The 18174-nt window shown below is 43.7% G+C and overlaps 1 protein-coding gene across 4 annotated transcripts in view; it reads right to left on the reverse strand.

The window, feature by feature from the left end:
- Nucleotides 1-18174, reverse strand: part of AMMECR1 (AMMECR nuclear protein 1) — a 108136-nt gene that overhangs the window by 64134 nt on the left and 25828 nt on the right. For 3 of the 4 annotated variants that reach the window (XR_003920922.2, XM_041119139.1, XM_029997256.2), the window contains exon 2: nucleotides 16711-17248. Coding sequence is in view for 3 of the 4 variants with exons in the window: in XM_041119139.1 (XP_040975073.1) it covers nucleotides 16711-17248 (538 nt within the window). In the remaining variant the exon portion in view is untranslated. Of the gene's footprint in view, nucleotides 1-16710; nucleotides 17249-17627; nucleotides 17680-18174 lie in introns of those variants that run through there. The other variant, XM_041119140.1, reaches the window with a different exon arrangement.

Raw genomic sequence — 18174 nt, forward strand, 5'->3', positions numbered from 1 at the left:
TGCTAACTGCAGATACATGAAAGGAAGTTTGTCTCATGTGATTGCTTTTTCTTCCACAGCTTCTGGATGTACTTGCAGGCACCAATCTACCTGCTGATGGTGCCAAAAAGTCACTGAGGTGAAAAGAAAATCAAGTTGAAACTCAAGTACTTCTCTCCACTAATATCTTCAGCACTGCTGGAGACAATAGCAGGCTAATAGTCTCAACCAGGAGAACAGTTACATTCTCAGAGCAGAAAACAAATCCAGGTTAAAGCAACTTAAGCTGCAGTTCTTGGCAGCCTAAAATTAATAATGGCTGGTTGCAAGGGTCCCCCATCTCTTCCCAGACTGTATGGGAAGACCCGATCCCTTAAGCCAGCTCTGGCATTTAGCGTGCTAAAAGACTCAGCAAAAAAAGTCTTACAACTCAGAAAAAAAATAACTTAACAAAAAACAGTAGAGTATCTGCTGCTGACTTATCAAGCAGAAACAGCACAGCAAGCATACACTTATGAATGCAAGTAGTACAAGTGAGGGTGTGGGGCACATATGTGAGGATGTTTTGTTTGCCATGGAGGTGCAGTCTCATCCAAAAGTTGCATTTAACTCACATTAGTTTCCCAAACCAGCAGACTATAGTCACACCATTAATTATGCCTGCAATAGGTTTGGTATGTGAGTGAAGTCAGATTGGGAAACTGCAGTCCAGTTCTACAAAGTCATTCAAGTGGCTCACAGGATACAAATACACCACATAAGATAGTCAGCTATTCAACACTAACAATACTAAAGGAAAACAAAATTCTGGAAGATCTAGAATTAACCTCCAGCAATGAGACTACAGTGTTTCCACAACAAAGCTTAAACATTTCTTTCTAAAATTAAATATTCTCTCAAACACCACGAGATACAAACAGTCTCTCATAACTATGTACAGAACACCTTCAGTAAGATCCCTTCAAATGTCAAAACTGAATTTCAAAAACCATCTCATCAGCCTGGAAACACTGGAAAATAACCAGGGTGCATTTTAATTTTGATGCATTAAAACCTCTGTGTTCATGTTTTGTTTTGTTTTTCTTCACTAGATACCATTTTATGAAAGCAAAAAGCTAACTACATTTTCAAATTAACTTTGAAAATTATGCAACATATCTGAAACTATCTAACATGGAATTACAACTACATTGTGCACCAGCAATATATATAGCCTTTCAAAAGTAGTACCGAGTTCTCTGAAAATACTGTATGCTACAACTCTGTCACAAAAATATATAGCATAAAATTGGTAGTTCTGTTAAAGATAGTTATTTGGTATACTACCAAAAAGCCCCCAACAACTCACTATCCACGAGCAGATCCCACACAACCATAATTCAGTCATTACTCTGGGAATTAACTTAAATAAAACAGCTATGGACCAAATCACTGACCTGAAGGGCAGTATTATTTTGTTATTAAATCTGTACATTGGTTAGTCAATGAAGTTTCTAAAGGCCAAACCACTGAAGATATATCTTTATTCCAGAAGACTAAAGATTCAACCATCCTACTGCCTATTTATTTTTAAAATCAACACACTTATAATGGTAGATGGCTTTTAAAGGACTATGAAAAAGGCTATAAATTCCTTGAAAATAACAGAGACGTCCAAGTTGTTCCTTTTTGGATTTCTCAGTGCAATGCTTCAAGGTGCCAGGCCTCCTATTTTCACCTCTTCCAAGGCAGAAGAATTCAACTATCATCTCACTCACTGACCAGACTCCAGACTGCAATTTTTATTCACCAGACCTGAGCGCTGGAGGTTGGTACCTATTATTCTTTCGGTAACCTGTGACAGGTGGGTCTACACTGATCAGCAAGTTCTACTAAAAACCAAAGCATGGATTTACATACTTTGGTCAGGTACAGCCACTGGTACAGCATCCACCCCATCAACAGCACTCAGCTCTGTGCCAGACCATACACGTGAACAGGAGGTGGCACGTTCCACCTCAGCAGTTTACCTCATGGTGTGAGGCCAAACTCTTCCTTTGACCATCGATCCCAGTTTTATCTCCTTAGAAGCTGCCACTCTCTCAACTGCATCCAAGCCCAACACACAGGTAGCAGTTGCCATCCTTCAGCTGATGGTGGAAACCTCAACTGAGATGAGTGGAAACAGAAGAACAACCACTTAAAAACACTGACAAACAATAAACATATTGTCAGCTGTGGAAGCAATAATCACCTACTCTCTCACTTTGCTGGTTTGGGTTTGTTTTTTTAAAAAAAAAAAAAAAAAAAAAAAAAAAAAAACCACACCCAAACAACAAACCCACCAAAACCCAGCATTGCTTAAAAAGCTGTTCACATACCACAATTTCAAAACCCATCAATTTGAAGTCTTCTGACATCTCAAAGTAAATGTGGAAGCCCTGACTTCCTCAGATACCTCAGGGTGAGCCTGTCATTTCAGCTCCCCATTACTCCCTTTCATAAAACCTGTGCTCCTAAACTGCTCCATTTCTTTGCTGTCATGAATTGCTATGCAAATCAAAAGCCATTTTGTTAGTTGGCTGAAGTCGAGTAGTAAAGTCTTCGGTATCAGTAGTTCAAAAAAATTACTGCTTAACAAATGCTTTGTTTGCCATATGAATTGTCATTTCCTTAGGTTTTATTTTGGCAACCTTCTTATTAACAGCAAAGATACTGTGTTCAGAAAAGCAATATCCCCATTCCCTGTTCAACATGAACCATTACTGAGTTAAGGTTCAGTTCCAATTCAGTGAAAAATTATTTATACACATAACATTCTCCAAATTCATTACCTCCACAGAGCTCTGCTATTGACCAACGTTTGCCTCTGTTCATCTCCACCTTGAGAAAGACATGTCTTACTCAAGCCAAAAGGAGGGTGGAAAGAACAGTAAAAGTTTCTCTGCCAAAGCAAAACAGTTTATCAGAAAACAACCCCCACTGACTAAGTTAGTAATCCTGCTAGACCTAAACAGGTCACAGAGAGCCAACCTGGGTATCTCCGAACTCATACTGAAACAAATAATCTGCTCAAAACCAAGTTATTCCACCTTCTATCAGAAGCTGCCTACAGAGAGTTCATCTAACAGTCCTTAGAGATATTAAACTTCATTTATCATCACTATTCTCCAATAATAATCTTCCCTTTAAAAGAAAAAAAAGCATCAGTGTCAGTTTAAAAGACCTATCCCCACATTCAGACACAGAAGCCGTTAGAGACAGCACTGAATGTTATGTCAAAAGTATCTGTGGATCATTACTAACTACTATGGCTGTACAAAAGGACATGCCAACATCTGCAAGTGTCAATTTAAAAAAAAAAAAAAAAAAAAGGAAAAAGAAGAATTTTTAAGCTAGAAATAAACTGACAATAATATGATATGGACAAGATATGCTTTGTCACAATAGCCTGATAACTTTCAATGGCAAAACAAATGTTTTAATTCTTGAAAACTTCATCACCAGAAGATTTCTCAATCTAGAACATACTACCAAAGCAGAAGCCTCTAAGGGACTAGGATTATTGCCATCCATCAGTCCCCTTCCACAGGAGGACCATGAGAAGGGAAAAACACCCACAATGATACCTAAAGCCCAAATCCACCCCAATAAACTCAGAGAATGAGGGACCTTTTAAACTATCAAATCTATTAAGCTCAGTACCAAAGGCAATGCATCATATATTTCTCATCATAAAGTGATCAAGATCTATCTAAACTATTTGGATTGCTTGCCCTCGTTAACCCTATTAAAGTTTACTATAAAGCCATACTGCTCCAGTAAGTAGAAACCTTGCACTCTAAATCTTACTCACAGTCATTTTGTATTCTTTTGTTCTTCTGGCACTACTGGCATCTAGTTTAAACACTTGTGTCCCTTTGTCTTTCTCTTCCTATATACACATACATATGCACACGCAAACATATATACACATACACCAGTATGTATACACACATATACATACACACCACCCCCAATCAAATTTTGTACCTCTCAGCTATTGTTCTGATCCTCTGAAGCAGCTTCTCATCTTCCTTTGCAAACTGATCTCACACTTCGTCCAGGCACTCTGGCTGCCCTGCTCTGCAAACAGAAAATGTCTTTCTCCTGAGAGTAGCAGAACCATGAAGTTTTACAAGTAAGATCTCAGCCACTCTCTTGTACAATTGTATTTAATACATTCCTATTTTTACTGATAATTTCTCTTTAAAATAGCTACGTGCCCTTTGCATATCTATAGCATAATGAAAGCTAAGAGGCAACTGGCACTCAACTGGTAATACCTGGAAACCACTAAGGAGAGAAACAAACTCCTAACTTACAGAATCAGTTTTTAATTACTCCTGAAGTACATGAAGCTGCTCTCTTAAAATATTGATTTTCATCCCGTTTCTAACAGTATAGCCCCTAAAGTATTTCAATCATTTCTGTATAGCATTCTGATCTTCCTCCCAACTTTGCCTCATTAAAATTTCATTATAATCTACCTGTTGTTGGGTGGGTGGAGTGTTGGGGAGAATTACTGATAAAAGACCTCACTTCTGGCTCAAGACATCCCAAACTGCAAGTTGCTGAAGACTAGAAAAATATTTGGGGAAGTGTCATTATACAGTCACTGCTGTACCTTCCTTGCCACCCTACCTTCTCTTTCTGTTCACCTCCATTTTTCAACATTCAGTAAATCAAGGAATCTTGTTTCACTACAGAACCATAGTTTGCTGGCTCTAACAGGGCAGTAAATGGGTAACCATACCCTTCTCCCAGTTCTAAAATGTCCATAAAAGAATGGTGTTCACGTGACTAGGACAAACAGGATGCCTAGAGCAGAAACAATTATACAATATGATTTTTGGAAGGTCTTGTCTTTGACTTGTGCTAGCAGACTTAAAACTGTCTAAACTATTCTCAGAGAAAGGATGCGCTGAACAGTAGCCTAAAAATACCAGGGAGGACACTGTGACTAGGAGTACCCAAACAGAGAAAAAACCCAAATGGAAAAAAAAAAAAAAACAAAACTCATTGAAAATTCTGTGACTTAATTGAGAAGCAACAATAGCCTTTGATGGATTCAAGCTAACATTAATACAACCATGATTCATTTCAGATATAATGGATAACAGTTAAAAAAAAAAAAAAAAAAGGTGTATGCCTCCAAGTTGCCAATTTAGGCAAAAATATTCTGAGCTGAGTCTGGACAGCTTCCTGGCAGTGTAATCCAGTCAAAGGAAAGAATCGCAACAATAGCCAGTTTCTATAGTCCCTCTTGCTACTACTTTAACAAAGAAAAGTAGGTTGAGGTACCTATATTTTTCAGTAAGAACACAAGGTAGAGAGATTGAGGGTCTCATCCAGGTTTGTCCACCATAATGACATGGTCAGGAACAAAACACAAGTCTTCCAAACCTCACTGCAGTGATTTATCCTTCAAGTCACACTTGCCTCCTCTAATAACTTGCATACAGAGAAGTTGGACAGAACCTGCAAAACTCTAGAAACGCTCAATGGTCCAATAGCGAATCAATGTTTTTATGTAAGATTATCTCTTTCTTTTTAGACTTATCGAATCACTTAAAAGCAAATAGAGGCCCTATCTGTGGAACCACCTGAAGATTACTGATCTCTCTGCAATGGCCTCTTCCAAGAAATTTCTGATATCTCCAAAAACCTAAACTTCAGTGTCAAAATGTCAGAGACCACACTGGACTGCTCCAGTTTTCTCCTCCAGAGCAATTTCCATTAAACATTCTACATAAAGTGACAACCAAGAAGGCATATTATGCTTATATTGCCTAACTTTTAGATGTATGTCTGTGATGATCCATACATTTAGATGACTGCTGCTGAGAGGAAGAGCAAATATCTCACATCTCCAGTTTGTAGCATATGGACTTTCAAGATGAAACCATATCTAAGCATGTCTCAATGGCTTAGCACTTTTCCTAGAGAAAAAAGAAAACAAGGACATTTTTTTTAAACCAAGACAAAATTTCAGTGGAAACTTCAGAAATAATCAGACCTATAGCCTCCATAATTCAATTTATGAATTCTGACAGTCTCAAACAGGCTGCAAAAATTTACTGAAACCATACCAGGAACCATTCAGGAACAGCCCACTTATTTAGCAGGGACAAGAGTTTCTTATTTCCAACCACTTAGCATAAAACACATTGTAGCAGCAGAGTGCTCATCATCTTCTTCTATCTTCATCTATCCTGTCTAGTGTGACTACTTTCAGCTTATGACAAATAAGACTCATCTGCTGCTGAGCATCTCTGACACATTTACAGAGGAAGAAAACACACTCAAGTTAGCAGAAAGGCATAGGGTAGTAGGCAGTCTTTGAGTAGCTTATTCCAAGCCACTTACATTACATATGTAAAAAAAACTTAACACCTTGAAATCCTCCAAAATGAAAAACGGGGGGAAAAAAGAAAAAAAAAAAAAAAAAAAAAAAAAAGAAAAAAAGCAGCTGGCACCAAATAACCTGAAGCACAGATTTCACATTCTCCCAAAAAGAGGCACTACTGGGAGCTACTTTTTGCAGTGGCTTAGATTTCTATGTTAAAATATAGTCCAAGCACAGCAAACCGCCAATAATTTATCCTTGAGGTGAAAAGAAACCACAATGGTAAGTGTACATGGGAATACTTGTCTCACTTCAATCTTTTTTCTGTGAAATAAGAGAAAGGTAATTTGTATTCTATTTATCCTTCTTTATAACCCTTTATTTTTAATGCTTGGTTTTATCCAGTGTTCCTTCCAACTAAACAGCACCAATCTTTATTTTCTTTCAACTTTTATTCCCAGTATTTTACAAGAACCCAGATATTATGGTGGCAAGTATCCCACATGAGATTTTTGCCACCTGCCTCTTATCTGTTTACTTTTCAGTTCCAGTTGAACTGAACAAGAGCCAGAATTATCCTCCCATTTCTTAAGGAAGAGTGAGTCTAATCACTAGAATTTCATTCTCTCAGCACGTTGATAGGGATTAGCTTTAATATTACATTTCCATTTGGTTCTTCAGAGTTTGGATAACTGTACAACACTGTGCCAAAAGAACTTGCCTTCTATCGCTTGGCTTGCAGTTTTTCATCTGGGCCAGTGGCTTGCTGAAGTTTTGTTCCCCTCGTGCTTACGGGATACATCACCTGAATTACTCAACTACCTTCAGGCACTGCAGCAGTCTTTGAAGAGGGCTTCTCTCCTCACTCTCTTCTCACTACAACTACACCTTTTCTGTGGGTTTTTCAACCACCGCCTCAGCCTCCAATACTCTCTGCAGAAAGAATACTTAGAGGAGGCTGGTGCAACACCTTTCTAACTGGCATTCATTGTCTGCTTAACGTGGCAGTCAAAGTACTGAGGACCAGAAAAATTTTTTTTTCTCCGTATAAAGCTTACAAGGGACCTCTACCTAGCACATCGTCTTCCCAAAAAGTCAATCTTTTAACATGTTTATTTATACTGAAAAGAACTGCCTTGCAACTTGTCACTCACAGGCAGCTGAACTTATCCTTGTGTTCACTTACTGGGTAAGAAAAATGGCATGGCACACAATCCTTATATTCTTACAGTCACCTAGAAAAGGGGCTGGAAGCAACCAGATTTACTTAGTTGGCCCACATTGTTGCCCATCAGTGGAGGATCACATGCTTTTTTCCACCTTTCATAATACACCTAGACCTCATGAACTCCAGAGCTTCATCCACACAATTCTTATCTCTGTGGAAAATGCCACACGGAAAACAAGGAAAGTGATTTAACTCTGGAAAGGATGAAGCAGAAATAATTCTGATGCTGATTAGAAGAGGATTATGACAAGGATCCTTCCCTCCTTTCTCTTCTGTTTCAAACATGGACTCCAACTCCCACCCAGCAGAGCAGGCAGTATCACAGATGCTGGAATCTACCCTGTGCCAGCGAAGCATAAGTTACAGGAGTATGTCTATGGCTCATATATTACAAACACCACAGCCCTAGGCAGGACCTTGCCAAAAATGCCACAGAGTTCAAGCTAATGAGAAGAAGGGCATAAAATGAGATTTTCTACGGCATTAAGGATTGTGAGAACTCACTCCCAGAAAGGCACGAGTGCTCTGGGAAGACATACACATCTCTATATGGCCGCTGTCCCAGTGACCTTGCCACAACTCAGTGGAGCTGTTCTGCATTCCTTAAGATGTCATTCTTATGAAATTAGCACTTTAATAACCTTGGCTGCAAGTACTCAGTGTGGCAAAGCAATATCCACATACTTACAACAAGCACTGCCTTCCAGGAAGCTATCAAAGCCCAGGCAGATCACAAAAGTTTAAGGCATATCTTATAAGGCATAGAAACACATGTGCAGTCTGTTAGGGGGACAGCAGGAGCAAAGAGATAAGACAAATGCAACAAATATCTCGCCAAATAAATGTTTATGGTCAGTGGAGCAGGGGGGTCCCCCACTTGACAAATGAAGCCCTTTACACTGATCTCTTTTGACAAGACCCCAGTTATGAAAATGAAGGTTTTTTTAAAAGGTCATACAAGTAGCCCAGGAACGATACCTATTGTTTACAGTGCTGGACTGAAAAACACCACAGCTTTTGGTAAGTCAGCATATACCACAGCACTACCAAACAGTAAGGAAATCTAGATAATGTATCAATCCAAGTTCAAATTATTAACTACGTGCTATCTGAATGCAGCACTAGGACCAACTTAACAGCTACATTCCATTTTATAGCTATTGCACTCCGTAACATGCTTTGTTATTAAGGACACGTTTTTGAGAATTTGTGAATTAACTGGAGTAGAGCTACCCCGTCTTGTTATTTAAATGCAAACTTTGCAATGCTAAACTGAGTAGCAATATAATACCCCACTCTGTAGGAGCATAAACATCATAAAAAAGGTCAAGCATTTTCATAATGCTTTGCTAATGAGGGTCAGGGCCTGACTGGACTTGTTTTGGCCTCCAGCCTAGCAACAGTTTCTGTACTGGCCAAACTCTGACAAGTCTGCTATTATTTTTAAGTAATTTGCAACTTTCCTGCCTTCCATAGAGACTCTTACCACAGAAACCACTAGTATATGGCTCAAACAACTTCTGTGTTAGCATACTAGCGCTTCTACTTCTGAAGACAATAATTTGATGCTATGGAAAACCTGCAGTTAACTGTAAACAAGTACTTAATGTAAAAACAGACAGCTTGGCATACTGAGCTTGCTCCATTAATTATGGCATGAGCCTTGAGAGAACCAAAAACTATAGACTAGATAAATATATTTCATTCATCGACTGGTCACAGCCTAGATCTGTAAACTAAGCAACCTGAGCTAGCCCAGTCTTCCAAACTTTTATTTCCTGGTTACCTCTTAGCTGTCAACAACAGCAACTACTCCCTATCTGTCTGGAGATGAGCAGTTAAAAGGATGTTTAGGGCTTGATAACAGAACTGTCCACACACTTGTTTCTTAACAGATACGACAACATAAGTGCCAACGTTAGATTTCTCTTGGTTTAGTATTCAATGCTAGATAACATTACAATTATAAAGTTGTCATAAGAAACAACGTGTTTAACTCACAACTGAAGAAGAGGCAGAGTTTTGCACTCTTTTAGTAACTCCAAATAAAATATTTGCATTCTTAAATCATTAACTTCTCAACAATTCCTAGCAAAGAATATCAGAGTTAGATGTACACGTAAAGTAAGTCAAATCCAGACCCAAAATATATTTTTCTCACAGGCAGACAGGTTAAATAGGAATATATGATGTCAAAAACAATATCAAAATTTGAATTTGCAAAATCCACAGAAATCTTTATCAGGAAGTTATCTTCAGTACAAGATAGAGTAAAAGCAAACATGACAAAAGACATGAATGTAACTAAAACAAAGGAGGCAATGAGTGACCAGACTGATGGCACAGGGAGAGGTGGCTGCTGACTCCTCACCCTAACAAGGGGTACGAGAACAATTAACTTCTGCAAAACTAGTACTGCAGTGAATCAGAGCATTTATTATAACTTTGTGGTGACTGCTTTTAGCTGAAGAAACAAAACCAGGGTTCATCCTTAAGACTGTCTGTGATGTGATCTCCTGTACTAATAGAAACTATCTCACTTGGACATAACAACAGCTCACTGAAATGAGCTTATGAAGGAAAAAGCCCCCAGAATATAGTTAACCTAATTTGGAGTTTATCATAGCAATATTTTCTCCATTCACCAATCATATCAGAAGACGAACCTACTGGCAAAGGTAAGTTCTTTCTGAAGCCAGGCAGCTTTATCCCTTTTCCTCCTCTGCTGTACCAAGATGCATTCACCAGTCCTGCTTTCAAATATGCTGGGAATTCCGTGCTGAGCACTGCCACTGCCAGCCAAAATACACATTTTCTACTGCACTGTATTTTAAAAACATCTACCGCAGAATGCCACTCTGAAAGAACCACCACTTCATATTCCAACATTTAATATTCAACAGTAAAGACCGTGGCAAGTCAGAAGAAAATACTGAAGCTTATACAAAACCACAACATACACATGAAAAACAGAATGAAGTCAGACACACAGACATGAGAGAACACTTCCCTGTCTGCATGCTTCGTTGCTGTGTTTTTTGTTTTATGACTGGTGTTGATCTTTAGCCATGACCAAGCAATCATTATAGCTATTGTGTAACATTACCGAGTGTGACAATAAATACAAATTATTGCACAGTCTGCCACACAAGTAAGTCTCCACTGACATACAACTAAGACCTGCAGGGAAACAACAAAATTTCAAACTTCTGACATCAAGAATAGTAATGTCAACAGGTACAGCCAAACTGTTAGTAACGACTGCACAGGAAGAACAATGTTTTTTTTTAAGACAATATGAAATTCATACTTTGGTAAGCTTCCAGGTAAATTTTCATAAAAATGCTTGTACAGAAACATATACCAAGGCAAGCAAGGAGTCAAGCACAAGGCTCCAACTTTAAACATTACAATAAGTTGTAGGGACTAAAACAGGAAGTCGGGCTGCAGCCAAGAAACAAGAAATTGAGAAAAGCATGTAATCCTATGAACTTGCAAGCCTAACATTTTTATTTACATGTATGTGCAAGCATATGTACACACCTACAGACAAGCCTAATCTTTCTTCAATGCCTTAAAATAAAGCATCAGACAGTAATTTAACATTTTGGGAAAAAAAAGAAAATCAGCTGTGGGACTGTACAGGAAAATTTTAAACTATTTCAATCTAAATTGAATTTCAATCTACTAGCAAATCACCACCACTAGTGCCAACATAGTATCAAGACACAGGAACTAAGGCAAAAAACTGGATGGCCAGTAACAAACCCTAGAACCATTTCTTTACTACAGGGCCAAGTTACACTCGCTCCGAGCAGAATCACAACTTTGAGAGTGTGTAAACTAACGGGCACAAGATTAGCTAGCTCCACATTTTTAAACCAAATTTAAATGTCTCCAAACTTCACTAACGAAGAATTAAGGTAGTGTAGTACTGCCACTCCATACCCTTCTAGAATACGTAAACTGATAGATCTTAGATCTGAAAACACAATGAAATACAAAGGTCAGGCACATCAACACCACAGCATATCTGTATCTCTGTTCTGTAGCCAAATGAAACAGTCCTGCAAAATACTACAAGTCATCAAAGAAGAAAGGAACTGATGGATTTCCAAGCTAAGCCTTTAGGCCAAGACTGGGTATCACCTAGAAAATATTTTAATCCAGAGGCCTTCAATCACAGAAGATGGTCAAGCCATACAGATTTTTTCTGTGGCAAAGAACGTGGTTGCCAGCAACACTTCTGTCTGACGGCTGGAGCCTCCACGCATGCACAGGGCTGGCAGCCTGCGCAGGCACAGCAGGTCTGATGCTTCCCTAAAGCACCAGATCTACCACAGGTACGCAGATCAGCTATACATACCATGTAATGCCTCTGGCACAGTCCCTTCCTGCCAGATGAGGAGGATATGAGCAAGCCACCATCTAGGCATTTGATGCCAGGCGCTCGTGGTAAATACCTTTTCCAAGAGCTCCTCAGCCACACGGGAAGCTGGGCACGGGCTGCGTTAGCCATTCCAGCTGCAAAATCACGTTCTTGGTTACCACGTACCAGATGATAGGGGCAGAACAAATTATTCCCTTTACAAATTTTGTCAAGTACGCGTAGTCACCACTAAAATAACGATGTTTACTAGCAGGCGACCTTCAGGAAGGGACTATAAGACTTCCCCACAAAGATGTCAACATTAAAATTAAGTAGGCAAGCTGAAGAGCTTGAGACAGACACTGTGCAGGATCAAAAACTCAGAAGGATGATTTCTGTGTGCCAAGGGAAATCTTCAGAGTGAGCAGAGATGTGACAATCTTTAAGAAAAGAAGTCCTCCTCATTCCCCACAGCACAGCTTCAACTCTACTCCTCTTCGCATGCTTACCCTTCCCATCCTGTCACAACCTTCTTGCACATGCTTGCACTTATGCTCAAACACTTTCCTACTAGAAGAAAAATAGTAGTGAGTAGCATGAACCTTGAGCCCTTTCACACTGGTGGGTGGCCCTTTTCCACTTCCACAATGGAAGGCAGGACATGGTATTCTTTCCACCGGTCACGGAAGCATGGGTTGTGCTGCACAAGACCAAACCAGAAAGGAAATAAAGGGATGCAAGTTATTTGTCAGAAAGGTAAGAAACACAGGAAAAAAGGCTACTCGGTTTCCCTTCTCCCTAAATGAGTGGGGTAAAACACTTTTACAACTTCTCCTGCATCCCCTTATAATTTATTTCTGTTGCCACTTCTAAAAAACCTGCTTTTAATCAATCACAGTGTTCCATAACTTTACTCAAACTGTGTTGCAAGAACAGTGTCTGAACGACACTTTGTATAAGTGACAATTTTTGTCTGGGGCAGCAATTTTCAAACTTTGTTATCAGCTTCCACACCTCCAGGATAATTTTTACATTCCTTCCGCACCTATAGTTTGAGAGCCACACTAGTAGAGGCTAGGGGAAAGTGCATGCCTTGCAGAACATACCCCGTGAAGAAGGGAAGGGGTGGCTTAGAGAGCAACTCAAAGTGAAGTGAAATTACAGGTAGAAGAAAGCTCTTCAATTAAGACAGTGATAGAATAAAGTGTTGGCAGATCAATGGAAGCCTACAAGAGACAAGGAAGCCTGTGGCTGGAAGGATTTGCTGAGCCAATTCTCACCAAGACATTGCTGGACAGATTCCGTTTCTTCCAGCTATCTTCTTTTGACTCCATGAGTCACTCTCTCCAACCCAACAGCTCCCTAGCAATAGCCTCGACCAACACCCCACAGCCTGTGCTTTAGGAACTACAGTCAGAGATATGAAAATGCCAACTACTTCATCCATGTATGGGCTGTGCTAGAGTCCCAAAACCTGCACCCTTTCAAAACAGGCATTTCGTCTCATTCCTACTAACTGCTCCGAATTTCCTTCCCTTGGAGCCCTGGCATGGTCCTCATCTTGGCATCAAAGTTACAAAAATCTGGAGGTGTCACAAGCAGGTTTTGTTCAAAAGACAACACACCAGAACCTCTTGTCCAAGTGATTCAGCCACCTGCTTTTCTTTGATCGTGCCCAGTTTCATTGTTCAAAGACCTGCAAGGAATATGAGTCATGCTTGTGTGAGGATACCTGCTTACAGGTCTTTCATCCTCCTTGTAATTAATGTAATTAAAAAAAAATATTTCTAGAATTCTCATAAAAACACTTATTTTAGACTACTACTCTTAGAACAGATATTTTGGTCTACGGACAAAACCTCCAAAGGGATTCCAGGCAGAAAGCTGCAACATAGATTCACTAAAAAACGCCAGTTCCCATTCAGTTTTTTTTGCTGTACAGGATGAAGCTCAGCTTCAAAGACAACATCGTATCTTTGTGAGCTACCCAGTTATCGATAAGACTGCCTGCAAATCTTTTGAATCCTAGAAGTCATGCTGCCTCTGAACACTTAGCAGGAGCAATTTATTCACCGACCTAGAATTTTGTAAGTAATACTGAACAACTTTTTCAAAGTTGCTTCCCCAACTGCACAAACATAATCAGCTCACAAGGCTGCTGAAAGCAGCAGTTCTGCCATCTGTCTGCTTATTCCCACCTCACACTTGTGCAGGCACAAGTGTTTGTGAAGCCATGCAACGAACTAGAGGGAACCAATCTCTGTGAAAACTAACCAGGGAAAAAAATAAAATTATGATTAGATCATTTCTCAATCTGTACAACCGTGCATGCTGGCACAAGCATGGGAATAAGCAGAAATGATATCACTAATTTGAATGGCAGTGCCATTTTCAGAAGTCCATTGACGCAGCAACTTTTCACCAGGTCTAGCAACTAAATCAGAAGAACACTTAACCATACATGTGAGTTTTAGAAAAGACAAATAATTTTACTTAATTTGCTATTGTGCTCTTGTTAAAGTAAGAAGTGGGAGAAGAAAGGTGAAGTGATCTACTGGTTACTAAGAGGAATGAAAGTGCTTCCTGGAAAACATTTCAGTGGCAACATCTTCACCCCTGCCTCAGTTTCCTCCACTAATAAAACAGAGACAGTAGCACTAAGCTGTTCAACAAAACATTCTGCAATACAATTAAAAAATGTAACAACAACAAGGTAATACCATTACAGAGAGACACAGACAGAATTCAACTCTCTTACAGCAATGCAAGAGTGAAACAGCACAAAGCTTATGCTGTAACCTGTAGTGATCTGGGATGGAGAACAGATACAGGACAATGCAAAGCAAAATGGCTACTTACAGCAGCAGTTCCTAAACAGTTGGTATCTACAAAAGGACAGACATGGATTTACAAAAGACCTGGGTAAAGAAACTCACAGTGGAGTCTCCCTGCCCTCCTTTCATTATTGGTACTCTGATGTAATCACATAGGAGTTATGAAGAGCATATAGGGAAGACTTGCTGGGGTGGCAGGTTAAGTAGGAATCCACAGAGCTGGGTTGTCATGACAGCAGCTGAAAGTATGCAAGAGATGTATAGATCCTGGGTGTTAGAACAGCAAGGACTCCAAATAAGATCATTAATACATGACATTATTTTAAACACCGAGAAGCGTACACTACATCTCATTAATGAAACACGGACTGCACGATAACCATTTGCATTGGTGAGGGTGCACAAGGGTCTAGGACATACACAGAAAAATTGTATTCGTTAAGTACCAATAAAGTACGGGTGGGCTCTCACAGATTCATTCGAAAGTCATGCTATACCTAAGAGGAAACAAGTGACATGCACTCTGGCAGACCAACACACTTGAGTCTCAGCTGAATCTTGGAAACTCACCACATGAGCTCCATCCCATTTAAAAGCAAAGTAAAACAGCGGAAACTTAATTTCAACAACGCCTTACATTAACTTTGCATTCAAAGGGACTCAGAGCGTGCAGCGACTCGGTAACTCTTCCCAGCTGAGAGGAAGTAACTTCCTGTCAGAGAGAAGTTGCTCCCTGAAGTGGCTGAACTCTATCTGCAACAGCACGCCCAGCTCCCTGGCGCAGGCAGGCTGCAGGTGCTGACACGCTGGGCAACGCCGTCCTGGCGGGTCAGTTCTGAAGGCGGGAGGGCACAGGGTTCAAGACAAACACCGAACAAGAGTGGCCAGGGATGGGAACGAAGCAGGCCCTCGGTGGATGCTCTTGCAAGGAGGCTTGGGAGGCAGAGGAGGATGGGAGTAACAGGTGTTTATGCGATCTGTTCGAAACTCTGGGAATTTGGTGCGGTGGATTACGCGGGGACTCGGGATGCCTAACGCTGGGTGATCTTCAGGGGTCGGTCGTTACAGAGCAAGGACTCTGCGCAGTTTCAGACCAAAGTAGCGTTACGAGCGCCTGGCACAGGGAACGTACCGGTACGCCAGTGCTCACAAATCCGGGACTCGCACGACAGGTCTCTCACCCCGGGTACTACTCACCATCCAACACCGGCGAAGCGGAGGCCCGTCCTCACGCACAACACGCGGGCCGGGAGAGGCTGCTAGGGAAGGGGTCCCCGTAAGGGCCACTGGTGGAATGAGCACGGAGCGGTCTACTCGGGCGCTCCCGGACACAAACCGGGAGCGGGGGCTGAAGCGCCCGCGGTCGGACGTGGCCGCCAAGCCAGGGCCCCGCGGAGCCCGGCACGACGCGCTCGCACAAAGGCGGCTCGCCCGGAGCAGGGCGCTGCCGGGGCGGTCACGGCACGGCCGGAGGTGTCGGGGAACGGGAAGGGGAGATGCCGCTTAGCGAGTCCCGTGCGCGACGGGCCAAGGAGGGGGGCCCGGCAAGGGGTTAACAGCGCAGCTTAACGGCGGGGAGCCGGCGGCCGCCGGGCAGCGCGGAGCGGGACGCTTCCTGAGGAGAGCCGGGCGCGGGAGGGCAGCGCGGCCCCCGGGGCACGCCGGGGAGCCCGGCCGGCGCCCGCACGGCCGCGGGGCGGGGGCGCCCGCGGGCCAGGCCCCGGGGCCAGGCGAGGACAGGGGCCGGGCGGCGGCGGCGGCAGCGGCGGGGGGGAAGGTGCCGGGCGAGGAGGCGGGTGCCGGCAGGGCGCCCGGCCGGGAGAGCCGGGCGGGACGGGCGCGCACGAGGTGCCCACGAGGGCGGGCTTGGGGCGGCGGGCCGGGGCACGGCGGCGGCGGCGGCGGAGGAGGAGGAGGAGGCGGCGATACTCACTAGGGGTCGTTGGTGAAGCGGGGGCTCCGCGGGGGCTGGTAGCCGTACAGGTGACAGTAGAGCACATCGAAGCAGAAGCAGCACATCTCGGCCGACACCACCATCTTCCTGCAGCCGGGCCCGCCGGAGCCGGCGCCGGGGGAGGAGAGCAGCGAGGCGGCCGGCGGGGAGAGGCCGGCGGGGCCCCCGCCGCAGCCGGGCGGCAGCGGCGGGGAGAGGGCGCAGCCGGCGGCGCCCCCCGCCAGCCCCCCGAGGCCGTTGAGGCGGGGGCCCCCCGGCGGGGGCAGCGCCCCCGGCTCGCCTCCCCCCCCCGCCGCCGCCGCCCCGCCGCAGCGGGAGCCGCTGCCGCCGCCTCCCGGGCCGGCCGAGCCCGAGGGAGGGGAACTGGAGAGTTTCTGCTTCTTCACCCCGCAGCAACCCGCCGCCATCTTGGAGCCGTCTCCCCCCACGCAGCGCTTCCGACCCATGGCGGGGGGGCCGGCCGACCGGCCGGGGGACGTGCGGCGGCCCGCTCCGCCTCCTGCCGGGCCCGCTCCGCCTGCAACGGGGAGGGAGCGGGAGGGAGGCGGCGGGAAAAGGGGGAAGAATGAATGAGGAGCAGGAGGGAGAGGAAGATGGAGGGGGGGGGAGAGAGAGACAGAGAGAGCTGCGTTAGAGCGACCCGGTGAGTGGCCCCGGCTGACAGGGCCGGGGCTGAGGGGGCAGCGCGGCCCGCAGGTGTGGCGGCCGCGGCGGGGCCTGGCGGCCTTTCCCCTCCCCTCCACACGCCGAGCCGCCCCTCTCGCCTTACTCCCCCTCACCCCCCCGGTGCTTTTCTCTCCTCCTTCTGCCAGGGAAGTGGAGCAACTCCACCCCGCGTGCTAAAAAAAAAAAAAAATAACAATAAAAAATAAATAAATGAAAATAAACCCACAAACCCGAGCTCCGCAGGAGCCGCGCGGCAGAAGCAAAGCCCCTGAGATGGTTAAAAACACCCCGCTAAATAATTCAAGTGACCTGAGATGCCTTCCTCTTGGGAAGAGGAGGGAGGGGGAAAAGTGTTGGAGTCGGCAGGCTGGGAGCCTGCGGAGAGTGCATGGATGCGCCTATTAAACATGCAATAGTGATGGCTAAAAGCCACGGGCTTTATAAATTTTTTTTTTTTTTTTTCAATTACAGATTTGGCGATTCACTTCCAATAAGTAGCAGCTCAGAGAGTAGGCCCTCAGCTACAGGGCAAGTGGCCGTGACCCTGTGAGAGACCACGGCCCTCCGTGCCTGCAGCCCAAGCTTCCTCATGGCAAGATCTCTAGGGATGGGAAGCCCAGAGGGAAAAGATGTGAGTTCCTGCAGTGCTCTAGACGTCTAAAATTAAGCTTACCAAGCTACCGGGCTGGGAGGGGAAATGTGTTTTGTATTAGCCTCATGTATAGATATATCTGAATTTATGGAGAGACTTGCAAACGGCCATAAAGTACTTCAAAA

Source organism: Aquila chrysaetos, chromosome 21 (genome assembly GCF_900496995.4).
Source record: "Aquila chrysaetos chrysaetos chromosome 21, bAquChr1.4, whole genome shotgun sequence".
NCBI lineage: Eukaryota > Metazoa > Chordata > Aves > Accipitriformes > Accipitridae > Aquila > Aquila chrysaetos.